This window comes from Pelodiscus sinensis, chromosome 1 (genome assembly GCF_049634645.1).
Source record: "Pelodiscus sinensis isolate JC-2024 chromosome 1, ASM4963464v1, whole genome shotgun sequence".
Classification (NCBI taxonomy): Eukaryota; Metazoa; Chordata; order Testudines; family Trionychidae; genus Pelodiscus; species Pelodiscus sinensis.
The window spans coordinates 319,046,964-319,073,370 of NC_134711.1; the positions used below are offsets into that span (position 1 = coordinate 319,046,964).

At 44.7% G+C, this 26,407-nt stretch overlaps 1 protein-coding gene across 2 annotated transcripts in view; it reads left to right on the top strand.

Moving 5' to 3' along the window:
* The window catches only part of WNT11 (Wnt family member 11), a 34,746-nt gene extending 18,119 nt beyond the window's left edge, over nucleotides 1-16,627 (top strand). For both annotated transcript variants that reach the window (XM_006133580.4, XM_014578804.3), the window contains exons 5-6: nucleotides 2,408-2,700; nucleotides 15,205-16,627. In XM_006133580.4, coding sequence (XP_006133642.1) covers nucleotides 2,408-2,700; nucleotides 15,205-15,379 — 468 coding nt within the window. In that variant the 3' untranslated portion in view covers nucleotides 15,380-16,627. The remainder of the gene's footprint in view (nucleotides 1-2,407; nucleotides 2,701-15,204) is intronic.
* The last annotated feature ends 9,780 nt before the right edge of the window (nucleotides 16,628-26,407 follow it).

A 26,407-nucleotide genomic window follows, 5' to 3' on the forward strand; every position in this document is an offset into this window, starting at 1 on the left:
TATAATTCAGTCTCTAGAAATGTAATTCCTCAAAGCGCTAATGGGCACGAGCAGCAGAGAGAAAGGTGTGGTTGCATATCCTTGGCTGGTCTATCTGTATAAGGCCCCTGTTACCATAGTAGCAGAGCACTTCACAATCTTTTATCCTCACAACACCCCCGGAGATAGGGCAATGCTGTTATTCCCATTGTATAACTGGGGAACTGAGGCACTTGTCCAAGCTCACACAGGAAGTCTGAGCCTTAATGATGGACCCATCCTTCCTCTTCCACTGGAGTATCCTTCCTCTCCCTTTGTGAGCCTGGTGTATCACCTAACCTTTCTGCCTCCGTTTTCATTTGGATGACAGCTAGGTTGGGGACCATGAGCACGGGACTGGAGTCAGGAGGTCCTGAGAGCTAATCCTGGTTCTGCCACTGACTCACTGTATGACCTTGGCCAGGCCACTTCACTTCTCTACCTCAGTTTCATCATCCATAATGTGAGGACGCCGTTTCCCCAGTAAGGGTTTTGTGAACTAATTGGTTAATGTTTGTCGGGCCCACCAAAGCGGGGTGGGAAGGGAAGAGACACAAAGGGGGCAGCTTCTCCGAAGCTCGGCAATTCAAAAAGGGCCTTGAGCTCTACAGCAACAGTGGTGGTGGCCAGAACCCCAAGCCCTTTAAATCCCTGCTGGAGCCCCAGCCCCGCCCCTTCCTCCTGAAGCCCCGCCCCTTTTGGCAGTGCAGAACCGTCTCCTCCCCCCACCCTTGCCCAGGGTCCTGGCTATTCCGTTAGCTCCCCTCATGTCTGTGAAGTACTTTGCCCACAGAAAGTGATCTGTAAGTGGTAGGCCGTACTATCTCTACATGGAGTAGAGCAATGCCTGCTGTTCAGTATGGCGGATGGGTTTGAATCGCTGTGTCAGTGATGAGTTCAATATCTAAGGGGGGGTTACACTTACGCTGCAGCACTCTGAACAGCGCCCACAGGAGGGGTTCTCTCATCCACATAGGTACTCCACTTCCCTGAGAGGCCGTAGCTTTCTCCCACTGACCTAGCCCTGCCTATTCTGGGGCTTAGGTTCACTCACCTGCCTCATATTTTTCACACCCGTGAGCAATGTAATTAAAACCACCCAATCTCCTAGTGTAGACCAGGCCTGAAAGAGCCTAGGGATTTGTTTTCACCATTAAAATTAACAAATCACGTTCATGCAGACAGTAACAACTGACTCCCCTCCGCAGCCCTCTGCAAATGGAGAAATGGCGTCAGAGTAATTAGAGGGCAGTGGATTCCTCTGCTCAAGAGGAGGCCAGATGCCAGGCTGCTCAGAGGATGCACACTCGCTTTTCAAACAGTGCGGGGAGCACCTCCGGGGCCACTCAGGGTTTATCTACGCTGTATTGTAAACTTGCGCCCACGGGGCCTGCGCCTGTGGACTCGCTGTCCCCAAGCCTGTGCTTGAGCGCCCACATTGCACTGTGATCCTGGCCTTACAGTTGCTGGCCCCTGGTTTCCCAGACATACTAATGCACTATGCAGACCTTCTGCTGAAAGTACTTAGCTCCATCTCCATCCACAGTGCAAAGTGACAGGACTTGGACCAGGGTCACAGTGGGACTCGTGCTTAAATCCACCTCAGGCTTAGAGGGTCCTGAGTGTTAGCTGACCCAGGACTGATTTGTGTGTGGATGGGAAAGGCTTTGGGCTCAAACCTGAGTCAGAACCGCAGCTGACTATGCAGTGTAGATATGTCCACTGTGACTGAAGGAGAAAAGCCTTCTCTCCCTCCTCTGTATGTTTCCCAAACACCTGGCCCATCTACTAATACTGGTGCCAGTCATAAAATTTGCTCCTGAAAAACTTATCCCTGGCCGTGCAGGGAGTAGTTCCTCTATCCTCCCACTGCACCACACTGTACCACGTCTCTTTTTCTGTTAGCTCTTTAATGTCTCATATTGAAAGTTTAATCCCTTATGGCAAATTCTTGTCTGGTGTCAAGAGACACAGCTCTGTTGATTTCTAACCCCAGATCATCTTTCCTATTTCATTCTGGGAATTATGCAACCTGCAACAGCAAAGGAAACAATGTCATGTGTTATACAGCAGTGCCGCACTGCGGCTAATTGAGAGATATGGTCATTGCACAGGGAGTTGGGTAAATCTAAGTTTTGAGACCTACAGTCTCAACTGTATAAATATGCTGATGGCACAACAAAAATAATAGCCAGGCTGGAAGCAATCTTCCAGCCATGAGATCTGTTTCACTTTGCACCATAGGTACCTTTAACCTGGTTGGCCAGAAACTAGAGTAGTGAATACATCCTGTTACAATCCAGTTAAGACAGGTTAGCAATCCTGGGGGAGATTTAAATAAAGAGAAGGTCACTTCATAACTCGGTGTTGTGTCTTGTTCTCTCCATAGGCCCTGAAAGCCTCTCTTGAAATGAAATGTAAATGTCATGGAGTTTCTGGTTCCTGTTCTATCAAGACCTGCTGGAAGGGTCTTCAAGAGATGAGAGACATTGCCCAGGACCTCAAAAACAAGTACTTGTCGGCCACGAAGGTGGTCCACCGACCCATGGGAACACGCAAGCAACTAGTACCAAAGGATATTGACATCAGGCCAGTTAAAGAGACAGAGCTGATTTACCTGCAGAGCTCGCCGGACTTCTGCATGAAGAATGAAAAAGTGGGGTCACATGGGACGCAAGACAGGTAAGGACTCACAAATCAGATGTGACTTGTGCGCTTCTATTTTTAGCTGGTGCATAGCAGCAGAGATGTGAGCGTGAGCATATCTGCTCAAGTGGCGTTTACTACTGGGGAAGATCAAAGTGCTACTCATTGGGCTAATGTCACCCCAGGAAATTGACAACATGGCCCACAACTGCCCTCGTCTTTAATACACCAGAATAGCCTTTTGAGCTCAGCATGCAGTGCTCCAGCGGGACGACAGATGAGCACAACTGATCAAGTTTCGATCTGGCTCCAAACTACCTCCCAAGTTCATGGCTGGTCAGATCCAAGGTTTTGGGTCTGACCCATCTCAAACAGTGGTCCCTCTCAAGGGCTGTTTGGGATAAAACAGAGTCCTGTCTGCTGGGACCTGTAATCTCTGCCGGATGCACCTCTTTACTGAAGTTTAAGGCAGCTGCAATAGATTTATGTACAGGGCTCTTGGAATGTAGGAACCACCCCCACGTTATTTGACTGATTTATTTGAAATGTGATAGGATGGTAATTGAATGAACTTGTCTCTTGGGAAATGTATGACGATCAAGCCTTGACTTAATGCTTCACTAAGCCCCTCTTATCTGTTCTATGCAGTTCTAGCTCATGTGGTTGCTGCGGCGGTGTAAGTACTCCTCGCTTTGGGCAGGTATGACTCGGTTTAATGCCAACACTCCCAGGCAACATTAACAGCAGGAGATGTTGAGCAGCATTGTCAAGTCTCTTAGCTTTTTGTTTTGAAAAATCTCAGCACGATCGGGGTCAAGCTGCTATTTGTGCTTTCGTGGAGGCATTGCTGCTTCCCTTTGCTCCTAATGACTGAGCACTGTCAGTGCTGAGCGAATTTCCAACAGCTACAGTAGAGTGCCTGGCGTTTCCTACAGCCTGTTTGATTCGTGGCACATGAAACACATTCTGTGCTATTGAAGTCTGAGCATTGGTCAGGGAGAGGCAACTCCTTGGCCAGATACCATGGACCTTGTGTATGTACCCCAGAGTGCTGAGGGAAATGTTACTGGGGGCCAGTATCAGAAGGGATTCAGAGTATGATAGAGGAAAATCCCATGGAGATGACATTGGATGAGGATGCAAAGGGCCACGTTGGTAAGGCAGGACAGGGGTGATGACTTTTAAAGGGAGCCCAGGAAAGCAATACCCTTGACTCACAGCCAGGGAAAGGAGGACAGAGATGTGATGGAGTGACGACTTGTAGGTGTTGCATGAGCTAAGTAATGTCAGCTGACTGACATTTTGTATATATACAAAATAATGTTCACAGTTGTTGGTAGCTGCTTCTCCAGAAGAAACCTTGTGCCTCAGTACTAGGATATTTAAAGTACCATGTAATAGACACTTTGGCATAGCAGCACGGGTTCTATGTTAAATTAGCAAAGGAAATAAGTGTAAAACCCACACAGTGTGTTTCCAGATCATTGCTGTGTCCCTTGGGGGTTGCAATAGCTAATCCAGACCACTTCCCCAACATATTTTTTCCCTAGCTTGCCTTTCAAAGAGAACACTTCTAATATCTTCTAAATATTCCAGCCTGGCATGTCACTGAGTGGCAGCACCCAGGGCTGGCTTGAGCCATTCCTGCACCCTGGGCAGCGGGCGCGTGATGCATACGTGGCTCCGCCCCCGGGCGCACGACACATGCGTGCCCCCCCCCGGCGCACTGTGCACCTTACAGCTGCAATTGGACGTGCGGCTCCTGATTGCAGCTCTAAAGGGCGCCCGCAGCCCCGGGCGTGCAGTGCCTGATGTCAGCTCTAAGGGGCACCGCATGGCCAGGCACGCGGCACCCCTTACAGCTGCCATCAGGCACCCCCCCACAGGTTAGCGCCCCAGGCAGCTGCCCGGCTAGCCCCTCCCTTAATCCGGCACTGGCAGCACCTAGTGACAGAGATGAGAGAGAAGCAAAAACCAGTTTCTGTTAAGTACAGGAAATACACATAGGCTGTGTCTACACTGGGCCACTTATTCCGGAAAATCAGCTGCTTTTCCGGAATAAGCTGCGAGCTGTCTACACTGGCCCTTGAATTTCCGGAAAAGCAACGATGCTCTACTGTACAAAATCAGCTGCTATTCCGGAAAAACTATTCTGCTCCCGCTCGGGCATAAGTCCTTATTCCGGAACATTGTTCCGGAAAAGGGCCAGTTTAGACAGCCCAGTAGCCTTTTACGGAAAAAAGCCCCGATCGCGAAAATGGCGATCGGGGCTCTTTTCCGGAAAAGCGCATCTACATTGGCCACAGACGCTTTTCCGGAAAAAGGGCTTTTCCGGAAAAGCAGCCTGCCAATGTAGACGCTCCTTTTCCGGAAAAACTGAAAACGGAAAAGTATTCCGTTTTAAGCATTTCCGGAAATTCATGCCAGTGTAGACGTAGCCATATAGTTTGCATTTGCTACACAAAGATGTATAATATTCATATGGAAATCCCAAACGGGATTTATTTGATATGGAGGATTCCAAAGGCATCTTGATATTTTATCCCTTCTACACGTCAGTGTTCAGGAGATCGCGCTGTTTCCTTCAAGGCTGATTTTTTTGAAGGAACTTAACAGTGAGTGTAATTATAAGGAATTTCAATGATGTCTCCCCGCCTGTTTCCCTTCTCCAAACCTGCCCTCTCTCATTTACTTTCTGGCCTTTTTCTGGCCACTAGAAAAAGAAAAATGTTTCCCTTCAACATTGCTGCCAGCAGCGCTTCATGGATCAACAGCCTGGAGGTGTTATAATCACACTGCAGCCAGGGCATCCTCTCTTCTACTTCACACCCCTCCATCACACACAGTCCATTCCCGATGACCAAGCATATCACGCCCCCTTTCCAGCTACAAGCTGAGAGAGCTCCTGCCCAAACATTTTGGCAGACAGTTTTTCAGATCTGCTGGCTACGTTTAAAAGTGCATGGAGGAGACAGGCACGCTGCAGCTCCCTTGACAAGTAAGGCCTGCATTCTGTGTTCCTTCTTGTTATTTTAGATTGCACTACATGAGCTCATTCCCAAACTCTTAACCTAAGAAAAATTTACTAATTGTGCTGTTAACATAAGAAGTCTAGTGAAATTAACAAGGCAAAGTAGAAAGAAAAAAAAGGGAGCGAGGGACACAGGAATAGAACCATCTCCTGATGTACAGTGCTTTGAAACAATCTAAATTCCATGAGTGCGGAATTAATAAAGAATCTTTTTTTTTTAATGGATCATTAGTTTTCAGTATAAAAAAAGGAGGAGGGACTTTTCTGGCTCCCATGGAAAAAGAGGGCATCTCAAGCAACTTGTATATTTGAACAAGTTCTGAGCATGTAATAATTGAGGTTTATAGCCAACTTCTATTGCCCTGAATATTGGGATTCATTATATACTGTGAGGCATAATACCACACAGATGGATGGAGTGAATAATCCAATAGATATTTTCCATCTCTAGCTTCTGTAATTGTCTACTCATCCCTCCCATTCCTACATGAATTGTGGATTTTTTTTAAAAAAAAAATATTTTATTTTTTTGGTAGCAGAGCTGTATGAAATGTTTCACTCAGAACTGAGCCCAGGATTAATCAAAAAACTTTCAAGGAAATCTTAGGCATCATTTTGAATGAACCAGGGAGCATTTTTAAACCAAGCTGAGCTATTTTACAATTTGTCAAAACTAGAAATAATGTTGGAACAAAACCCTAAAATTGAAATGCTCCCCAGCCTTTTGAGAGTATTCACAATTCAAACCTCATTCCAAACCTGAGACTGGAACACTCCCAAATCTTGAATGTGAACAAAATGTGGAGCAAGGTCTGGATTTTGCAGCTTGAGTCCATTTCTGTTAACATCTGTCTTGCAATGAATCAGTGTTTTTTATCAACTTAAGAGCACATAAATCTATGTATCACTGCCACATTTTTGATATAAACGAAAAATGGTCTTGAGAGAAATAAATAGCTAAAGACTTTGATAAATGAAGCAGATTCTTGAATTTATGACCATCAATAACTAAAACAAATTGAGCCACAAAGAAAGGCTGTTTAAAGTTTCGGGGAGTTCTTGTGAGAAAACACTTTGTAATGTATCTTCAGTGAGGTACTTCAGAAAATTAATTATTAGTTTAAAATAAAAGGTAAATCATACCAGATTATGAAACTGGATCCAGTCTATGAGGAAAGAGGCAAAAGAATTCACTTTTATTATTATTAGACTCTAATGTATCCTCTTTCAAAGATTGTTTTAGGTCCCATCAGAAAGTGAACAAAAGGGAAATGTTGCCATGCACACAGAATGCTTCTACTGCTAGTATCTCACAAAGGTTAGCGAGCTGTTTATTACTGGTCTATCCCAGAGTGGTCTTGGAACCCAACAGATGCCCCCTCCTCATGGCTGAGGGAGGCTCTGAGCTTCAGAAAATCATTCTGCCGTTTTCTGGAGACTAACCAGTAGGGCTGGTTGAATGCTGTAAAACAGGGCCCAAGAGAGTTCTTTTGAATTCTGAATGAGTAGTTGTTGGTTCAGACACATTTGTGTCTCTTGCCATCCCACTCTTCAGGAACATTATTAGTGCAAAGAAGGTTTTCTTGCATGTGTGTTTGGGAAATGGCTGTTTGTAGCACAAGCATCAGTATTTGCATGTGGAAAAGGGGATTTGTGTGTGAACAACAGCACTTGCTAATTGTTATTAAATATTATCCTGCTTAAGCAGTTTCAGCCATGCAACCAGGAAGCAGACATGATGCAATGAGGCCCAATCACAGATAAGCAATAATCACACTATATTATTTGTGTGTCTAGCATTCTTATAACTCACTTTACTTATTTATCAACGTTTTAGAAGCACAATATTATGCCTCTCTCTCACTCTATCTAAACTTTTCATACAACATGACCCAATGGATAATGAATAACACATATTTACTCTGCAAACTTTCCAAAAGCTGGAATGTGATTGTATAAGCCAGGGTAGAATTTAAAAAAAATAAAAGTAGCGATACTCTCCCAAGCTCTGCCATACACCAAGCACTGTCTATTTGAGCCATTACTTACAACAGATGGTGAAGATGTTCATATTATGAGCACACATGCCTTCTGGGTTCATTGTGCTTGGTTCTGCTGGGGTGATAGAGTTGGATACACCTCACTTAGTAGGACTTGGCTGCTCTCTGGGCTCTGTTGTGAATTATTCAGCAAATGCTTTGCAAATAATGAATATATGGTGCCAAAAGAGTAAGTTCACACACCGGGAAAATACACCGAGTATTGTGTTCATGATGAGTAGTCAGCCCAGTTCTGCTAACTACATTTGGTATCTCTCTGCACCTCACCAGCAGCATGATGACAGGCTCTGTTCATTTATGCACTGTTATCTGTGTTCATGATGTCTTAGAAAAACATAAGGAGACAGATCTCTGTGTCAGACTCCCAGCCTGCAGTGGAGCCAGCCTCTGGCACTCCAATGGGCGCACCTGGCCTGTGGCAGGTTGCCTGATGGGCTACCCTGCCTGACTGCTTGGAAGGGCCAGCTGCAAACTGGCTCTTAAGCCCAGCAGTTCTTCTTGTTATTCAGAGGCTGCTCAAAGCATTTGCCCCCAGGTGCAATAGCTGCAGTGCCTGCTTGTTTCTCACTGCAGGAAACCCAGTTCTGAGCCTCAGCTCCAATTCCTGTCACCTGACTTCTTGTGGTGACCCTTGGCTCCTGTCTCTGACTCTGGCTTTGATCCTTGGCTCTGGCCCATGGCCTCTGACTAAGGCTCTGAAACTGGATTGCAAGCCCTGGCTACTGACTCTGGTTCTATCTTCTAGGCCTGACTCCTGCTCTGGCCAGTAGAGCTGACTTCTGCTCCAACCACTAGGCATGTCCACCCATGTCCTAGCCAACTGTTGCCCTGACCTGAAAGGCTTATATCATAGGGACCCCGTCCTGGTTTGCTGTGTACTTTCCCAGACTGCATTTGTTGTCACTTTTTCTAAAGGATGTGGGAATTAGCTGTCCCTTCTCTCTCTCTGACTCTCTGTCAGTGTGATACTCCTCCTCCTCACTGCAGGTTGAGTGCCTTCCCTCTAAAATTAATGGCAGTGGCAAAGACCCTGCTGGATTCTGATTCTACGAGCAACGCAGCGGTCAGTTATGTCCTTGTTGCTGCTCCTGGGTCATGTAAGGCTGTGTCTAGACTACATGCCTCTGTCGTCAGAGGCATGTAGATTAGACACATAGGCAAAGGCAAATGAAGCCACAATTTAAATGATCGCGGCTTCATTTACATTTACATGGCTGCCGTGCTGAACTGACAAATAGCTGATCAGCTGTTTGTCCGCTCAGCGCGCTAGTCTGGACGCTCCCCTGCCGACATCAAAGCCCTTTGTCGGCAGCCCCGTTATTCCTCATGGGATGAGGTTTACCGGGGCTGCCGACAAAGGGCTTTGATGTCGGCAGGGGAGCGTCCAGACTAGTGCGCTGAGCGGCAGCCATGTAAATGTAAATGAAGCCGCGATCATTTAAATCGCGGCTTCATTTGACTTTACCAAACAAACAAATCTACATGGCTCCGTCAACGGAGCCATGTAGTTTTGACGTACCCTCAGGCACAGAGATCTCAGCTGGTACTAGAAAAATCTGCCTTTAGAACCTGCAGACTGAGCTGAGTGAATCAGGATCCCTTAAGCCATGTCTTCCCTAGATGGAAGATCGATGCTGCCAAGATCGATCTTCCGGAGTTCAATTTAGTGAGTCTAGGTAAGACTCGCTAAATCTAACTCAGAGTGTGCCCCCGCTGGCTTCGGGTACTTCTGCTTCTGCGAGCAGTAAAGGAAGCTGGTGGGAGTGTTTGCTCCGCTCAGCTTCCTGCTGTGGGGATGGTTGGGAAACATGAAACAAGGTACATCAACTCCAGCTACGTAATTAACTTAGCTGGTGTTGTGTATCTTAATTCAATGTTCCCTATGAGTAGAGACCTGGCCTTAGAGACAACAAACATGAAAGTTCACAATACTCTTTTTATATCATTTATTTCTTTATTTGTATTACTGTGGTGTCTGGGAGCCCTAGCTATGAAGGACCCGAACCCTGTTCTGATAGGTGCTGTACAAACAAAGCAACCTCATTTTATTTCTACTTCATCCTGTGATCTTCAAAGCTGCCTAGGAGATTGAGGCACAGTGCACCTGCTATATTTTTATGGGACTTGTGTATCTAATTCCCATAGACCATTTTGAAAATCTCAACCCAAAGGGCCCCTCCCCCTCAATGTCACATTAGTACCGAACATAAGAGAAACAAATCGTCATGTGTAATTCTCTTGCAATGGCTTTTTTGGCCTCTGGCTTTGACCTGATGTATAAAATAACTATACCTTTTTAAAAGTCTGTCTTATTTCCTGTCCAACATGAACTAGAACATGCCCTTCCAGCAGCCATGAACATATGGAGTCATACAATTTTTAAAGCACAGTGACATGACTTTAACTTCCATGTTCCCTTCACGTAACCTCATAGGAAACCAGCACAGAGGGGCTCCATGGAGCCCTATCTAACAGATTCATATTTACACACGAGGGGACCCGATAGCGCTGAAAGAGTTATGCTAAGTGTTGTGACACACAGTAACTTTATGAAGCAGGACCAGGGGACAACATGCCATGATTTGATTTGACCTAGACGAGCTTGCTAGGTCAAAGTCACAGGGCCTACAGAAAGGATGTAGATGCATTGGAGAGGGTCCAGCAGAGGGCAATCAAAATAATTAGGAGGCTGGAACACATGACCTATGAGGAGAGGCTGAGGGATTTGGGCTTATTTAGTCTGCAGAAGAGAAGAGTGAGGGGGGATTTGATAGCAGCCTTCAACTTTCTGAAGGGAGGTTCCAAAGAGGATGGAGAGAGGCTGTTCCCAGTAGTGACGGTTGGCAGAACAAGGAGCAATGGTCTCAAGTTACAGTGGGGGAGTTGTAGGTTGGATATTAGGAAAAACTATTTCACTAGGAGGGTGGTGAAGCACTGGAATGGGTTACCTAGGGAGGTGGTGGAATCTCCGTCCCTAGAGGTTTTTAAATCTCGGCTTGACAAAGCCCTGGCTGGGATGATTTAGTTGGGATTGGTCCTTCTTTGGGCAGGGGGGCTGGATTTGATGACCTCCTGAGGTCTCTTCCAGCCCTAGGATTCTGTGATTCTATTATTAGTATGTATAATAAGAATACTTATCATTTATATTATTTATATAGTACCTTTCATCCCCCAGTGCCTTGAAAAAGTTGAGCTACCTGCTACTTTGCAGCATGAGGCAGAGAGCAGCCAGGTGTGGCTAAAAAGAATGCATACCTGCTGAGACTCTGGTGCATTCTTTTCCCCGGGCCCTAGACATGGTAAAAACCCTTCCATATGGTCAAAGTTCCATGGTTTGTGGAGCGGGAGAGACTGGTTAGGTGTGGGTGGACCTAGAGGCAGCTGCTCTCCAGGTCATGCTCCTCTCTGACATGGCTGGATTTCTAATTGGGAATTTGACTGCAAGATCAGCAGGGACTCCTTGAAGGAGCTACAATTCCTCCTTTGCTGCAAGGCCACTGGTAGGGAGTACATGCAACCAAGCTCTTGAGAGAGCTCTGAAAGAGCACTCATCTGTAAGATTACGGTCTTTTTCCCTGTGCATGTTCTGGAGCTCGCACAGATCTTGGATCATCAGGGGGTAGACATGGTGGCACCATCTACCAGTTCCACAGGTGGCCCAGGGCAAATGGCTCAGATGACCCTCTATGGTATTTCTTAGCCTCTGCTGTCTGTGAGAAGACTCACGTAGGTGTAGCCTGTGGCCCTGTGGGTACAAGACTCCCTAAGCTCACCATCTCAGTCTCCTTGGGGATGCAGTTTTCTGAACTGAGGGGTATCACACACTGGCTATGTCTACACTCGCAATTTCTTGAACAAGTATGGCCGTTCTTGCGCAAGAACCCGCAGAGCGTTCACACTGCCCGCCGCTCTTGCGCAAGGAAATTTACAGTATGGCGTGGTAAGAGAGGGCTTCTTGTGCAAGAGCTACACTCTTTTTTAACAGGTGTAAGCCCTTTTGCAGAGGAGCTCTTGCACAAGAGGGCAGTGTGGACACTCGGCAGGGATTTCTTGAGCCAGAAAGCCCTATGGCTAAAATGGCCATCAGAGCTTTTTTGCGCAAGAGATCGTCCACACTGCCACGGGCGCTCTTGCGCAAAAGCACAGCTTGCACATGGCAGTGTGGAGGTTTTCTTGCACAAGACTTCTTGCACAAGAACCCTTGTGCAAGATGTTCTTGCACAAGAAGCCACCAGTATAGACATAACCAATATGTTTTTAGAGACTGACCTAAACGGCCCTCTAGAGAATCTTTTAGAAGGGCAGAATGTGAATGAAATTTGGGTACTTGTACCTTCCCCTTTTCTTGCAAAAAATGCCATCGTAAGGAGCAGAGTTGAGTCGGGCTAGTTTTGTGTCTCCTCTGAGGTTCTGGGCCATTCTTTTCCACCGGTTTTGCAAATATTTCTAGGATTTGCAGGGTAGGTTAGAAGACAATGGGCCAGATTCTCACTCGCATGCTGAGAATTGGAAGGAGCTTTAGGGGTGCCAATAGAATTGCACTGGATTGACACAAGTACAAACAAGGCTCAGCCTAGCCGGGTGAGGTTAGAATCAGATCCTGTGACAAGCCAATGCCCAAGATTTGTTCCTGCATGTGAAATATGGTGAACTTCACTGATCTTATGCATCCCTCGGTTTGTCTGCTAATGTGGACAAACTTGTAGGTCTTGTGTTTGTTCAACTTTGCTCTTTATCTATCTACACATATAAGTCAGGAAGAAATACTGTAGATATCAGCAGCTGTTCCAGGGCACTCACTTTTCATTGTGCCGGGGGGAGGGATGAGTGGAGTAACCCCTACTGTGCCCCAGGGATTGTCCCTACTCCACCCTTTTCCTCAAAGCCACACCCCTGCCCCTCCTCTTCCCCACCCCCAGCCTCCTGCACACTGCAAAACTGCTGATTCCGCAGGAGAGAGGTGCTGATAGGGGCCTACCAGTTTCCTGTGTCAGCAATTATGGATTTGGGTATTATTCACCCAATCCCAGCATTTACAACAGAGATATTTGTTTGATGATTTTGACACATAATCTTTCAAAAAGCATATTTGGGGCAGAGGTGGGCTTAGCAGGCTGGGGAGTTAATTTTTGCAACATCAAAATCAGAATGATTTAGGTCTGAGCTCTTTGACCCCAAATGACAAAATAAAGGGACATAAGGCATTCTCCTATAATGTTTTATTCCTCCCCCCTCCCCTCGCCCCCACTCCAGGAGTCCCAGTGGCATGGATTTAGTTTGGGAAAACCCTAACTATGTGGGAAGTACAGAATTGAATTCCATGTGTATGCAAACCTTCTCTGTTTTGGTTGGTAGAAAGCAGGAAGGCGTGTGTGTGTGTGGGGGGGGGGAGAGATGTCAGATAAATGGTACCAGTTTTGTTCCATGTCTAGTTTGGGGGTAACTTTGATCATAATATGCTAGATATGGCATATGAGTGTCCCTATAAGACACAGTGTCGCTGATGCTATATTGGGATATGGGTTCCATAATGACTCAGAGGAAAGAGTGACACCAAATTATCCATGCCACTTCCTGAAGCAGCTGTGTGTGTCTTGGAGAGCCCCCATCTGAGTACTAGCCCCACCCAATTCTGTTAGCTCGCAGTAAAGTATACAAGGTGGCATGGATGCATCACATACCCAAACATGTGAATTTTATAGCCTGTTATGAACTCATGATCCTTGCAAAACAAATCTAGTTGCTTCAACCTTTCCAACCTCTGTCAAAGCTGACTAAGCCTTTAAAGCCCCTCCATAATATTAATATTTATGTATTTGAACCTTTGCTCTAAATATTTAACTTATTGACTAATGTGTTTATGGGGAGTTATTCTGAGGTTTCCTGTTGGAGGGGGGCAGGGTCACGGTGGGTCTACGACAATGCGGTTCATTCAATGCTAGGTAAACGCACTTGCAGCGTGGTTATGGTCTGAGCTTTCGACTGTTGGTCATAACAATTATGAGCAGGCTTTGGTGAACCTTTCAAAGGTTTGTAAATATGTACATGCACTTCCAAAGCGGGGGAGTGCGTGGGGAACCTTTAAAAATGGAACCCAGCCATGAATGGAGGTCAGAAATAACAAACAGGAGGTCGTACCGCGTCAGAAATAAATAAGGGGTGAACAAGAAAAAAATTCTCAGCACTTCATTAATCCTATAACTTCTCATAAAGCATTACCTCATGAGGAATTCCTATAAATCTCTTGGATTCATTTCCAACTGTTAATGGAGTGCTCAGCACAGGAGTCCAATTCTCCCTCCTCACGCTACATTCTCCTCTCTCCTCTGTCTCCCACTGTCCTCCCCCAATTTGATGTAAAAATACTTCTGGCCAAAATAACCTAAGCAAAATGTGATTTAGAAAAGATGTCTGAGCTATTTCCTAAAGAAATGCTTCTCACTCATTACTGGCGTCGAGAGGCCCCAAGCTAAGTCTAGGGTCTGGTTGTGCTGGGTGTTCTATTCACACAGTGTAAGAGCCTCTACTCTGAAGAGCTTACGCTCTAAGGGTATGTCTACACTTGCTCCCTAGTTCGGACTAGGGATGCAAATGTAGTATACCGAAATAGCTAATGAAGCGGGGATTTAAATACCCCACGCTTCATTAGCAAGATCTTTCCCGGCACGCTAGTTCAAATCACAGCTGATTCGAACCAGGAAGTGCACTCCGGGATGCGTTGGCTCAAACCAAAGCCATTGGTTCAAACTAACGTTACTCCACAAAAAATGAGGAGTAATGTTAGTTCAAACCAAGGGCTTTGGTTAGAATTAATGTGTCCCAGCATGCACTTCCTGGTTCGAATCAGCTGTGATTCGAACTAGCGCATTAGGCGAGATCTTGCTAATGAAGCGTGGGATATTTAAATCTCCACTTCATTAGCTATTTCAGTACACTACATTTGCATCCCTAGTCCGAACTAGGGAGCAAGTGTAGACGTACCCTAAGTTCTCAAGAAGCATGAGCCTCTACATCTTGAGCTAGAAAGCCAGCTGGCTCACAGCGAACGAAGGCTGTAGAGCGCCCTCATTCTCTCTCTCTGTAAGTGGTCTAAGTGCCACTACACGGGACAGTGAGTCACACCCAGCCGGCATATGGGTTACACTTGCATAGCAGGGGATTCTAAACACCCCGTTGACTTCAGTGGGCTTTGAATCAGGCCCCAGAACATAGGGACTGGGACTTTTATCTGGCTGCTTTGGTGGTGCAGCCTGTGGCATGCTCCTTGGGCAGATCCCCACGTGGTTTAAGCATCCAATTAGCCCTACTAAAGATCAGTCCCATGGCCCCTTCGCCATGCCTGGGGCACCTGTACAGCCCAAAGCACAATTGCAGAAATAGATGATTATTTCGTTTCTAAATAGGCTCTGTGATGATTTGCACTAACTCCCCTTATCGCCTTTATTCCAGGCAGTGCAACAAGACCTCCAACGGCAGTGACAGCTGTGACCTGATGTGCTGTGGTCGCGGCTACAATCCGTACATGGACAAGGTAGTAGAGCGGTGCCACTGCAAATACCACTGGTGCTGCTACGTAACCTGTAAAAAATGTGAGAGGACTGTTGAAAGATACGTCTGCAAATGAAGCCTCTCACAGTCGGTCAAAGAGCTTAGACGCCCAGGGCACCCAAGCACTATTCCTAGAGGAAGTGACCTCTTTTGGACTAGACATTGTTTATCTTGCAAAGACATGGACTGGGAGATAATTCCAGCAGTAAAAATAACATTATTTTTTTTTAAATCTGAAAAGTGGAAGATTTTCCCACCAATCCAATTCTTCCTGAGAAGACAAGAGGCTTAAACCAAAACTCTGTTTGGAGTGTACCTTCTTGCAAAACCATGCCTTCTGGTTGCCAATGACAGCCAGCGATCAAGTGCCTTTAGCACCATGAGAAACAAAGAGAAATTTTCTGGGGGAGGAAAAACGGTTTTGGATCTGCCTCTGCTTATGTATCCTACCACAATGGGCCTTGATTCTCCAGTAGCCTCCAGGACAATCCCTGGCTACAGATGCACTACAACTTCAAAGCAATCATTGTCTTTGTTTCCAAAGACTAAACTTTTAGAACGGGAGAATCCACTCAGCATGAAAAAGCCAGAAACATTCCTGGTTCTAGCTCTGAAATGAAAACGTATGCAAATCAATTTAACCCTTTTCTTTTGTCTGGGGCTGAGACTTAAGTTACTGCTCTATTTGAGGACCAGTAGTCCTGCCCCTATTTAGTGTAGGCTGCGAGGGTGTCAAATTCAAGTACTCACAAAAACGAATTGGACCCCAGTGTCAATGTGGCTGAGTGCCCAGAGAGCGGTGATGGGATGTAATGTAATGCACAGTGAAGTCAAAGTAAAATAGAAATGGAAAAGTCAGCTCATATGTATCCCTTTTCCCTCTCTCTCTTGACCATTGGATGTTACTCCCTAGTTCACTGTTGCTCCGATGCCTTGTCCCATCTAGCCCTAACAAAAACATGGCACCACCCCTCCTTCCTCCATAAAGCTATAAAATCAAAGCCAAGAAATTGCCGAGACATCAGCAGTGTGGGAGGTGTGTTTACATCTTTAGAAATTCCAGACAAGGCGAGATGTCAGCTATTCTAAGCAGACCTTGTTGGAGTATGTGAATGATATGTATGGTCCTGCCATGACAACAGCACAGAACCACTATCTGTGGATGTACATATTTTATTTTGTATGCAGAACATACAGAAATATTTATGAAATATATCTTTTGCTTTTCTCTATTCTACTTTATATATAAATATATCTATTATAAACGAGCTTAACAATAGTATGAAATAAATAAATGCTGAAATTACTCCACGGTGCAAAGAAAGGAGCTTCTAATTATTTTTATATCCAACTCTCTAAGATTGTCTTCTGCTTGGACAGATGTCTAATTTTCTCTTCCAGTAGAGCAGCAAGAGAATATTGCTGGAAACATTCACTGGAAAGTGATCAGTATGTTCCACCATTCCCCGTCTCCCTAGTCCATTATACCGTCTACATATGATCAGTTAACAAAGATTAATTACAGATTAATTGAAGCAGAAGTAGCCAACATTTAGCTGAGTGAAACAGATGCATACACAACTGAAGAGAGAGAAATTATTCTGTTTTCTATAGGTTCTTATCCCGCCCTCCTTCCCATGAGTGCATTCACATAGTGCATTAAGCAACATGTCTAACATCTTTTACATCTGGTTTGCTCTCTCTCACATCCTCTCCCCAAGGGGACAATTCTGTGCATGCTGTGAGTGTTTCATTTGGGGGTTTTGAACTCTTTTTTTTTATTGTACACACTGCTCTGTGTTTATATTAGAGAAGGCAAGATTGAAAAAATGCATCTGGCATTCAGAGTGGATGGTAGTGAGGTCTGGATGGTCCATAGTCCCTGTGGGAGTTAGTTCCACAGTCTAGGCACAGCACAGATGAGCTTTACCCTGACTTAGCGCGGGCGGGGGAAAAATAACAGAAAATGTGAAAATGGGCAAAAGTGCTCGACGACTTTTTTGACTCAGTTTTCACAAAAAAAGTTAGAAGCAATTGACATCAAACATAGTGAATGGCAGTGAAAATGAGGTAGGATTAGAAGCTAAAATATAGAAGGAACAAGTTTAAAATTACCTAGACACGTTAGAAATTTGTCACGCTTTTAGGGCCTGATGACATGCATCCTAGAATGTTCAAGGAGCTGACTGAGGATATAGTTCAGCCATTAGTGATTATTTTCTAAAAGTCATGGAAGATGGGAGCGATTCCAGTGGAATGGAAGAGGGCTAATATAGGCCAATCTATAAAAAAGAAGAAAGCACAACCTGGTGTATTACAGACCAGTCAGTTTAACTTCAGTACCTGGAAAGATAATACTGTAAGGCAAATAGTTAAGCAATCAATTTGCACACTCCTAGACGATAGTAAGGTGGTAAGTAATAGCATGGACATATAAATAACAAATTGTGTCAAACCAACCTGCTAGATTTTTGACAGGGTAGCAAGCCTTATAGATGGGTGGAAATGGAATACATAGTATATCTTAACTTCAGTAAGGCTTTTTATACTGTTGCATGTGACCTTCTCATACACAGACTAGGGAAATACAGCTTAAATGGAACTGCTATAAGGTAGGTGCATAACTGGTTGGAAAACTGTTTTCAGAGACTAGTTATCAGTGATTCACAGTGAAATTGAAAGGGCATACTGAGTGGGATACTGCAGGTATCAGTACTGGGCTTGGTTCTGTTCAATATCTTCATCAATGATTTAGCTAATGGCATAGAGTGTACACTTATAAAGTTTCTGAAAGCTACTAAGGTGGGAGGGGTTGCAAGTGTAAGATTAACATTCAAAATGGTCTGGACAAATTGCAGAAGTCACTTGAAGTAAATAGGATGCAATTCGACAAGGACAAATGCAAAGTACTCCACCTAGAGAGGAACTATCAGTTCAACACAAACATAATGGGAAACGATTGGCTAGGAAGAATCACTGCAGAAAGGGATCTGGGGGTTATAGTGGATCACAAACTAACTAGGAGTGAACAGGGTTTCAAGAAAACGCAAACATTATTAGCAGGAGTGTTGAAATCAAGCAGCAGAAGTAAATCTTCTGCTTTACTCTCCTCTGATGGGTCTCGGCTGGAGTATTGTGTCCAGTTCTGGGTACCACATTTCAGGAAAAAGGTGGACAAATTGGAGAAAGTACAGAGAAGAGCAAAAATGATTAAAGGTCTAGAAAACCTTTGAGGGAAGACTGTAAATATTGGGTTTTAGTCAGGAGAAGAGACGATTGAGAGGGGACATGATAACAATTTTCAAGTACATATAAGGTTGTTACAAGAAGGAGGGAGAAAAATTGTTTTAATTGTAGCATGGGTGATTTAAGGTTGGACATTATGAAAAACTTCCTGTCAAGGTGGTTAAACACTGGAATAAATTGCTTAGGGGGGTTGCAAAAGTTCTATCATTGCAGATTTTTAAGCTCAGGTCAGATAAACACCTGTTAGGTATGGTCTAGAACAGTGTTCCCTTTATTTTCTCCATCCATGTGCAGAATAAATTTTATGTTCACCAAGGCCTATGTGGATGTGCACTACTGGTAGAAACACATGCTGGCGACTGTGGGCGCTCTGCTAATCAGCTGGGTGGCATTTGAATCTCTCTTGGGTGACCGCCCAAGCACTCAGCTCACAGAGAACAATGGTCTAGATCAGCAGTTCTCAGACTGAGAGTTGGAACCCCAAAGTGGCTTGTGGCCCCATTTTAATGGGGTCACCAGGGCTGGCACTAAACTTGCTAGGGCCCTGGGCTGAAGCCAAAGTCCAATCCCCACCGCCCAGGGCTGAAGCCCTCATGCTTTGCCCCGTCCCCCTCAGGGTGGTGGGGCTCAAGCTCTCTTGCCCAGGACAGTGGGACTGTAGCCCCCCTTCCTTGGGTCATGCAGTAAGTTTTGTTGTCAGAAGGGGGTTGCAGTGCAATGAAGTCTGAGACACTCTTGTCTCGATAATACTTATCCTGCATGAATGCAGGGGCCTGGACTAGACGGCCTCTTGCAAGACCTATCCCATCCATAGGACAGTCCAGGGCAGTCGCCTGAGGGCCTACACTTTGGGGGGGCCCCACAGCGGCTGTCCCAACCATACTATGGACAGGCCTGACATGGGGCAGGAGCAGAGGCGGGGAGGGGCCTGTGGAGAGGTTGCCCTACGGACGGCCCTGCCTCTTGTGGCCCCTTCTAGTGGTATGATTCTGTGATTTGTGTGGCAAGAAGTTTATTGTGGCTGAGAAGCAGAGCTGTCCACAATGATCTTCATCCTGGAGTTTCAATCAATCTCTTAGCTATCCTGGATCCAGACCTTGACGATAAGGACTGAGGCCTGCCACGTGGGTGCTCTATCAGGAGCCAGTGCAGAGAGAAGAGGAGGGGTGGGCAGCAGCCCACCTTGGGGAGAAGACACCACAGTGTTCTGTGAAGACACAGCATGAGTGTTCCAGAGGCAGATGGCCTGCCTGCAATAAATACACCACACATACAGTCCCTACAAGAAATCTATGAATCTGTAAACAGCCACCTTTCCTGTTATACACCAGACTGGGGAAGACACTGCAACTGAGTGGTATGCAACTGCTAAATACCTTAAGGAGACACCAGAATTTCACTGACTCTCAAATACTGTATCCTACACATAACATACAGAGGTCTTTTGAGAACACTGGGAATGCTTCAGTTTCTTAAATGCCTTGAAGCTCCATGTTCAGACTGTGCTTGATGCTACCATGCATTTGTACCACAGGGCAAAGAGGCTGCCTAAGCAGCTTAGCCAGCTAGCTGACACCCAGGGGAGCTGACAGCTTACACAGGCTCCTGGGCAACGTGTGGGGGAGGGTAGCTTTGTGCTCCTGGAAGGGGCAGGGCCATGGGTGGAAGGGGCGTGGTCAGGGGCAGCCATATCATCCTCTCTTTTTCTGCAATCCCGTACCTTATTCACGGCACATCTTCCTACTTCTGCAACAAATGAGGCAGAGGTTCTAGCTATAGCAACCTTCTTCACTACACAGTCCTAAAGCACGCACAGAGCACTGAATGAGGCAGGGGTCATGTGGGGAAAAATAGCATGTGATCATGTAATTCAAGATTATATCATAGTGCACGTATACAAGTGGGCTGAATTACGGTTGCATGGGCCACTTTAATTTTGGCTTTGCCTGACTTTTGAACATTGGATGTTGCAACTTTAATATTCTTTTAAAGTATCTTTTGGAAGATGTAATTCCTTGGGTTAAAAAAAAAACTGGAAAAAAATAGAAATTCTATAATGTGGAACCATATTGACTGCAGCCTACCCCACTCCATCCTTCGACAGCCCGTCTCCACTGTTATCCCCAAGCAGCCTGTGCCCACTTTCTCTTCCTCCTCTACACTGCCTGGGAACAACAGAGAAGCTCTGAGAGCACAGGAGGACAATCTCTCTATTCTCTCTCTATAATTATGTGCCGGAGATCAATCTTCTAGAATTCCATTTAGTGGGTCTAGTAAAGTCCCACTAAATCAAATGCTGAGGGCACGCCAGTACTCCTTACAGTTACAAGGAGTAAGGGAAGTCGATGAGAATGTTTGCTGCCATAAATCTCCCACTGCTTGGCTTAAGGTATTATTATTTACAACGCTGGAGTTATGTACCTTAAGCCTACCTTCCTGGTCTAGTATAGGCCTGGCCTGACTTCCAGTACCTGGCACTAAAGTGGCAGAGAAGAGCAGTAGGGAAAAAAAGTAATGGCCAGCTCCTGCAGCCTTGGGATAGACGTGCAAATAGAATTGTTGGAGACAAAGAAATCTCTGCTGAATGGGTGTGAACTGAGATTTTAAAGGCTCATAACTCTGCCAGATCTCAGTGGCTTTTTCACAGGCATAACTCAGTGCACATTCCTGTCTCCAGGGCTACTCCCCCATGCCCCTCCCAGTTACACAAATGTAGAATCCCTTGTTTCTAATTACAGAAGGCACTAGAGCTTTTCAACAAAATGATAGAATTTTTTTAACAGACAAAACACATATTTTTGCTACTCTCATTCTCGGAAAGGATTGAGCTGGGTTTTTTTAAAGGTAGTTACACAGCACGGGACATTTCAATCTGAATGGTTGAAGTCCAGTGAAGAAATGAGCAACTGAGAACAGGGTCTTATACTGGAAAATATTAAGCAACCTTAACTTTAGGTTGTGCCACCAGCTCTGCCTTTAAAACATTTAAGCCAGATCCTGGTGTGAAGTGGTCACATTCCATTCGCTTCTGTGGAGCCCTGTTGATTAACACTCGCTGGGAATCTGGCCTATGATATATCACTATAGCCAACATATTCTCACAACATTTTTATTTCAGAATATTTTTTTAAAAGCTGTTTTGGAACAAAATGTGTCAGTGGGTGTGCAGTATTTATTTGAAATATTATTCAGGCTTTAATCAAATGATTTGTTCTTAATGTTATTGTACAAATCTCAGGGTTTAGATCTTTCCATGCATCCAGTTGGCTCTGTATTTGTGTTGTATTTTCAATTCCCTTTTCATCTTATATTATTTAGGCTGCTCTTCTTGTCTACATGGATTACATTTGTTATAGAAAACTCCCAACCACTTGTTTATTTTAGATTGAAAGATGGAAAGTGCCTTAATCATATTATAGCAGACAGGGCAAGGGTGTTCCACACCCAAACAAAAAAGGCCTTGGGGGTGGGGCGGTGGGGGGAAGAGGCAAAATCTGAATACAATTAACAATGCTTTTGTCAGGAAAGTGATAAAAGAGTCCCAGAGGGAACATCCCTGTTTCCTGTTAGAAAACAGATCCCTAAGACAACCATTAAAGTCTTCTAAGTTAACCACTGCTTGGTGACTGCTTGAAAAACACATCCAGCCGCTCTGCTCTTGCTGTAGCTATCTGCTTAGAAAAATGTGGAAAAAGGAAGTTCTGGAGGTACAAGGTTACTCAGCTCCTGGGGAATAAAATTCTGAGTGGCACCCATGTGCTTTTTTTTTAACTTCCCATGCATCAATAGTAACAGCAATTCAAAGCAGAGATAGAGCCAACTCCTCCTCCTCTGTTTTCTCTCAGAGCTTGTTACAAATGTGTTTCTAATGGAATCATTCATGGCATCAAGCAAAATCCAAGCAGGAAATGAAGCTTAGTGCAGTGGAACTTTTGTGCACTGTCTGGATTCATTTTTCCCCCCAGATTAAAATCTGACCGTGCACGTCTCTTTATCAAAAAAGGCTGCAATGAAGCCACGAGCTGGCGTACTGCTGATGTACTTTTACCATTTGCATTTCACGAGTTGGGAAGGAGGACATGAAATGGTGTTGCTATGCTTTTGGATTTAAGGGTTATGACTGTGATCTCCAGATCCAAGGAGTGTGAGACACTGACCTCTGAAACAATGGGAGAAAGAACAAAAAAGGAGGGCTACAGTTAGGAAAAAGGAAAAAAGCAGGAGGTGAAACAGGAAGCTTGAAATCCATGTGGAATGAATGACTTTAACAGGTACAACAAGTTTCTTCCCTAAGACCAATTTAATTATTCAGAAGGCATTGATTAAATATCTCAGCTGTGATTTATTCATTTCACGTGAAATTCACTCTGCCGAGTGGGAACAAAACAAGGTGTATGTACACCACTTAAGTCCTATTATTAGACTTAAGCGGTGCAAATATTGCTGCCAAGTGCTAGCATTCAATGTATTCAAGTCTCCTAAATTATAAGATTGGCTTAAATACCATAAGGGTTTTTTTTAAATTCTTTTTATTTGTCTTGTACATGAATGAAATACAATACAAAAATAAGTGAATGAAATCCTATAGCCTACGCTCTGCACAACGTTGGACAAGATGATCCCTTCTGACCTGAAAGATTGTGTATCCTTCTGGTTATTCACTTCTTTGGGTTCACATTTTCAAGGTTTTCTCTACAATTCAAGAGGGCTGGACATTTCTATTTTAAATAAATGAGATTCTCACATAGCCACCAGTCTCTAAGAGCAAGGACTTGAAAAACAAAAAACAACCACCAAATGAGTAAGGGGCTGAGAGAAGAGATGGTTTTACAGCCAGTGTTACAGGCCCATTGCTACTGTTTACAGATATTAAAGAATTGCTGTTTTCCACTAGACAGTGTTGCTGCCCAATTTGCAATGTGAATAATACAGAGTTAATTCAAAAGAATTATATATGTAACCTTTCTGGGAGGTGTCAATGGAAGCAATAAAGGCCAGGTTCAAACTGGCTGGAGGTCCTTTGTCTAAAATAAAAGGATGGCTCACGCAACTGCCCAGAGCCATATTTCTATTCGCACTCTGAGAAATTAAATTAAAACCAATCTGGTCACATTCCTCTTGCAGGCATTTGGGAATAGGGAACTACAAGTATTTTTTTATATATGGGGAAAAGGGAAAACAATAGAAACATGTTAGCTTTCTCTATATTGACACACAAGAAAATGAGTGCACCACATCCATGCATTAAAAGTGGGGTCAATCCTCACAGTTCCAAATAATCACCAGATTTAAGGAGGACCAGAAGTCTTGGTCTCACCACAAACTCTAAAACTACATTCATCGGTTCAAATAGACTCAGCGGAAGTCAAGGTGTGGCTTTCCTCCATTGGTTGCCAAGAGAGAACCACTCTACCAGTGCCTATGTGTCTCACTACAAAGTCAACTTTGCCTCACTGCTGTGGGCCCAGTCAGGCCTCACTGTACCATCAGCTCTGCTCCATTCCCAGCACCTGACCGCCTCTGATCCAGTCCTATAGATTCACTCCATACATGGTACAGAAGTGCCACGTGGGGAACCCAGAGCACAGCAACCGCTAGACAAATTCTCTGCTCATTGGGATTGCTGCCTGGCCTCTAAGACAAACCCTTTCCCTCTTCTTGCTATTAAGCTTGGAATTCATTATCAACCAAAGTCTTCTAGCAGTACACTCAGGGTGATCCGTTCGCTGCAGGTCAGCTCGGCACCATTCCTATGAGCTTTCATGAGACTACAGTAATAACAATCAATTACTATTTACATAATTCATTATGACATAAACAAAATACACATTCTAATTCAATCAACAAAACTCAGTCATTGAAATTTGGGGTAAATCAATATGATAATCGATATAAATGAAGCTGGCCAGAGATGGATTTCCCCTTTTCCTCTATAGAGGGAGCATTCTGGTCCTGGGTCTCCGATAGGTTATTCCAGATAAATAAAACAGCAATTGCTTTCTTCTTCTAAGATGGAAAGAAAACTAAACAAGTCCTTCATCTACTTTGTAGCTACAGCCATGTACCAGTCCCAGTTTACTTGAATCCTGCCTGTGTCGTGGTGGACACTGGTAGCAAAATCAGTAGGGAAACATTTACCCCCTGTGACAAAGAATGTATTCCAAATAATGAATCGGAAAGAGCCAAAAGAAATGTCAAAGAATAAAACTGATGATGTTGACTAATAGAAGCTGAGATGGAAAAGATCTATTGAGTTATGTCGTTCTGCCAGCACAGGATTGTCAGCTACAGAACATTTCTTAGTGCTTCAGCTGGCCTGGTTTGAAACGGTGATGCGAGTTACCCCTTTTCCCTTTGCAGACTGTTTGACCAGCTGACATGCCTCATTCTGTGGAGGCCTTTTCTGAAAGTCAGCTGAAATGTTCCTCTAATTTCATCCTTGTTATGATCCCTTGTACCATGCTGAAAATTCATCTCCATTCTTCTTGCTTATACCCTTTTAATACTCTTAAGCACTTGCATTCCTCCTTTAGCTACTGTTTATACCAGCTGAAGTGTGTCAGAAGTGATCTAGGGAATCTCAAAGAAAATGAGTTTGAAATACTGTGGAGCAGCAGGCATAGGCATTGAAGGCATTCCAAAGTGCCGGAAACGACTTAGGAGCCGAAGAAGTCCCGAAGTCAGTTTAGGCTCTTTTGAAAATGTGATCTTTTGATTGTAATCAGGAGAAAGGGTCCTTCACAGAAGTGTGCCTGACACTGTTTCATGACACGTGGAAGGTGTGAATCCTGGCTCCAGTAAGGGCAGGATTTCCCCCAATATGTTTATGAGAGAAAACAGCTATATAATTTCAACAGAAAGAAACTGGCTTCCAAGCAGCTCGAGTACCCACTTTTTGGCCCTTGTTTACCAAAGACCAAACTACTTGGGGTGCCAAATGCAGACATAGCAGAAGTCAATTTTGAAAAAACAATTTCTATGAATAACATCAATGTTTATTTTTAAGCATTTCTTGCCATTTTTATCTACAGGTTGGACCACCCAAAACTGGGACTCCTTCATCCGGCAATATCCATGGTCCTGCAGGAACACAGGTGTGCCTGGGGAGTCCTGGCTGGAAACCCCAGTGGCAAAAGGGCTGGCAGCTCGGAGCCAGGCAGGGCTAGGGCTGGGACCAGCACCAGGGCCCTGGTAGTGCAGCAGGGCCATGACAGCCCCAGTAGCAGGATTGGGGACTTGGCAGCAGTGGCAGCCCTGATAGCTGGGCTGGGGCCAGAGACATGACAACCCCTGTAATGGGGCCAGGGCCAGGGATGCAGCAGCCCCAATAGTGGGACTGGGGCCAGGGTAGTCCGGGCTGTCAGGACTGCAGTAGCACTGCAGCCCAGCAGTGGGGGCAGCTGGGGCCGGCAACGGGGAGGGAAGGTGGTCTGGAGAGCGGATAGCAAGGAACCTCCTCTGGTCCAGCAAATTCCTTCATTTGGGACCGATTAGGTGGGTCCCAATAATCCCTCAGACATATGAGGACCAGAGAGGTCCAACCTGTATTTAAATGTTCATATTTGTAGGGGATAATGACAATAATTAATTAATGACAGTAGATGTTGAACATGAAAAAATCAAAGCTTTATAAAAATGAAAACGCAAATTATCAACATTGCCTGTCAAAATATGCAATGTAAATATCCTTAAATCAAAGTTCATAGGCGCCGTTTTTCTTACTTACCTGTAAATTTGATTATTTTAATTAACATATTTTTTCTTTGGTTTGAGTGTGTAAAGTAAAATGTATATTTAACAATATTTACTGATATAAACTTAATCTTTCCAAACGTACCTATCTATCCCAATGTCTGAG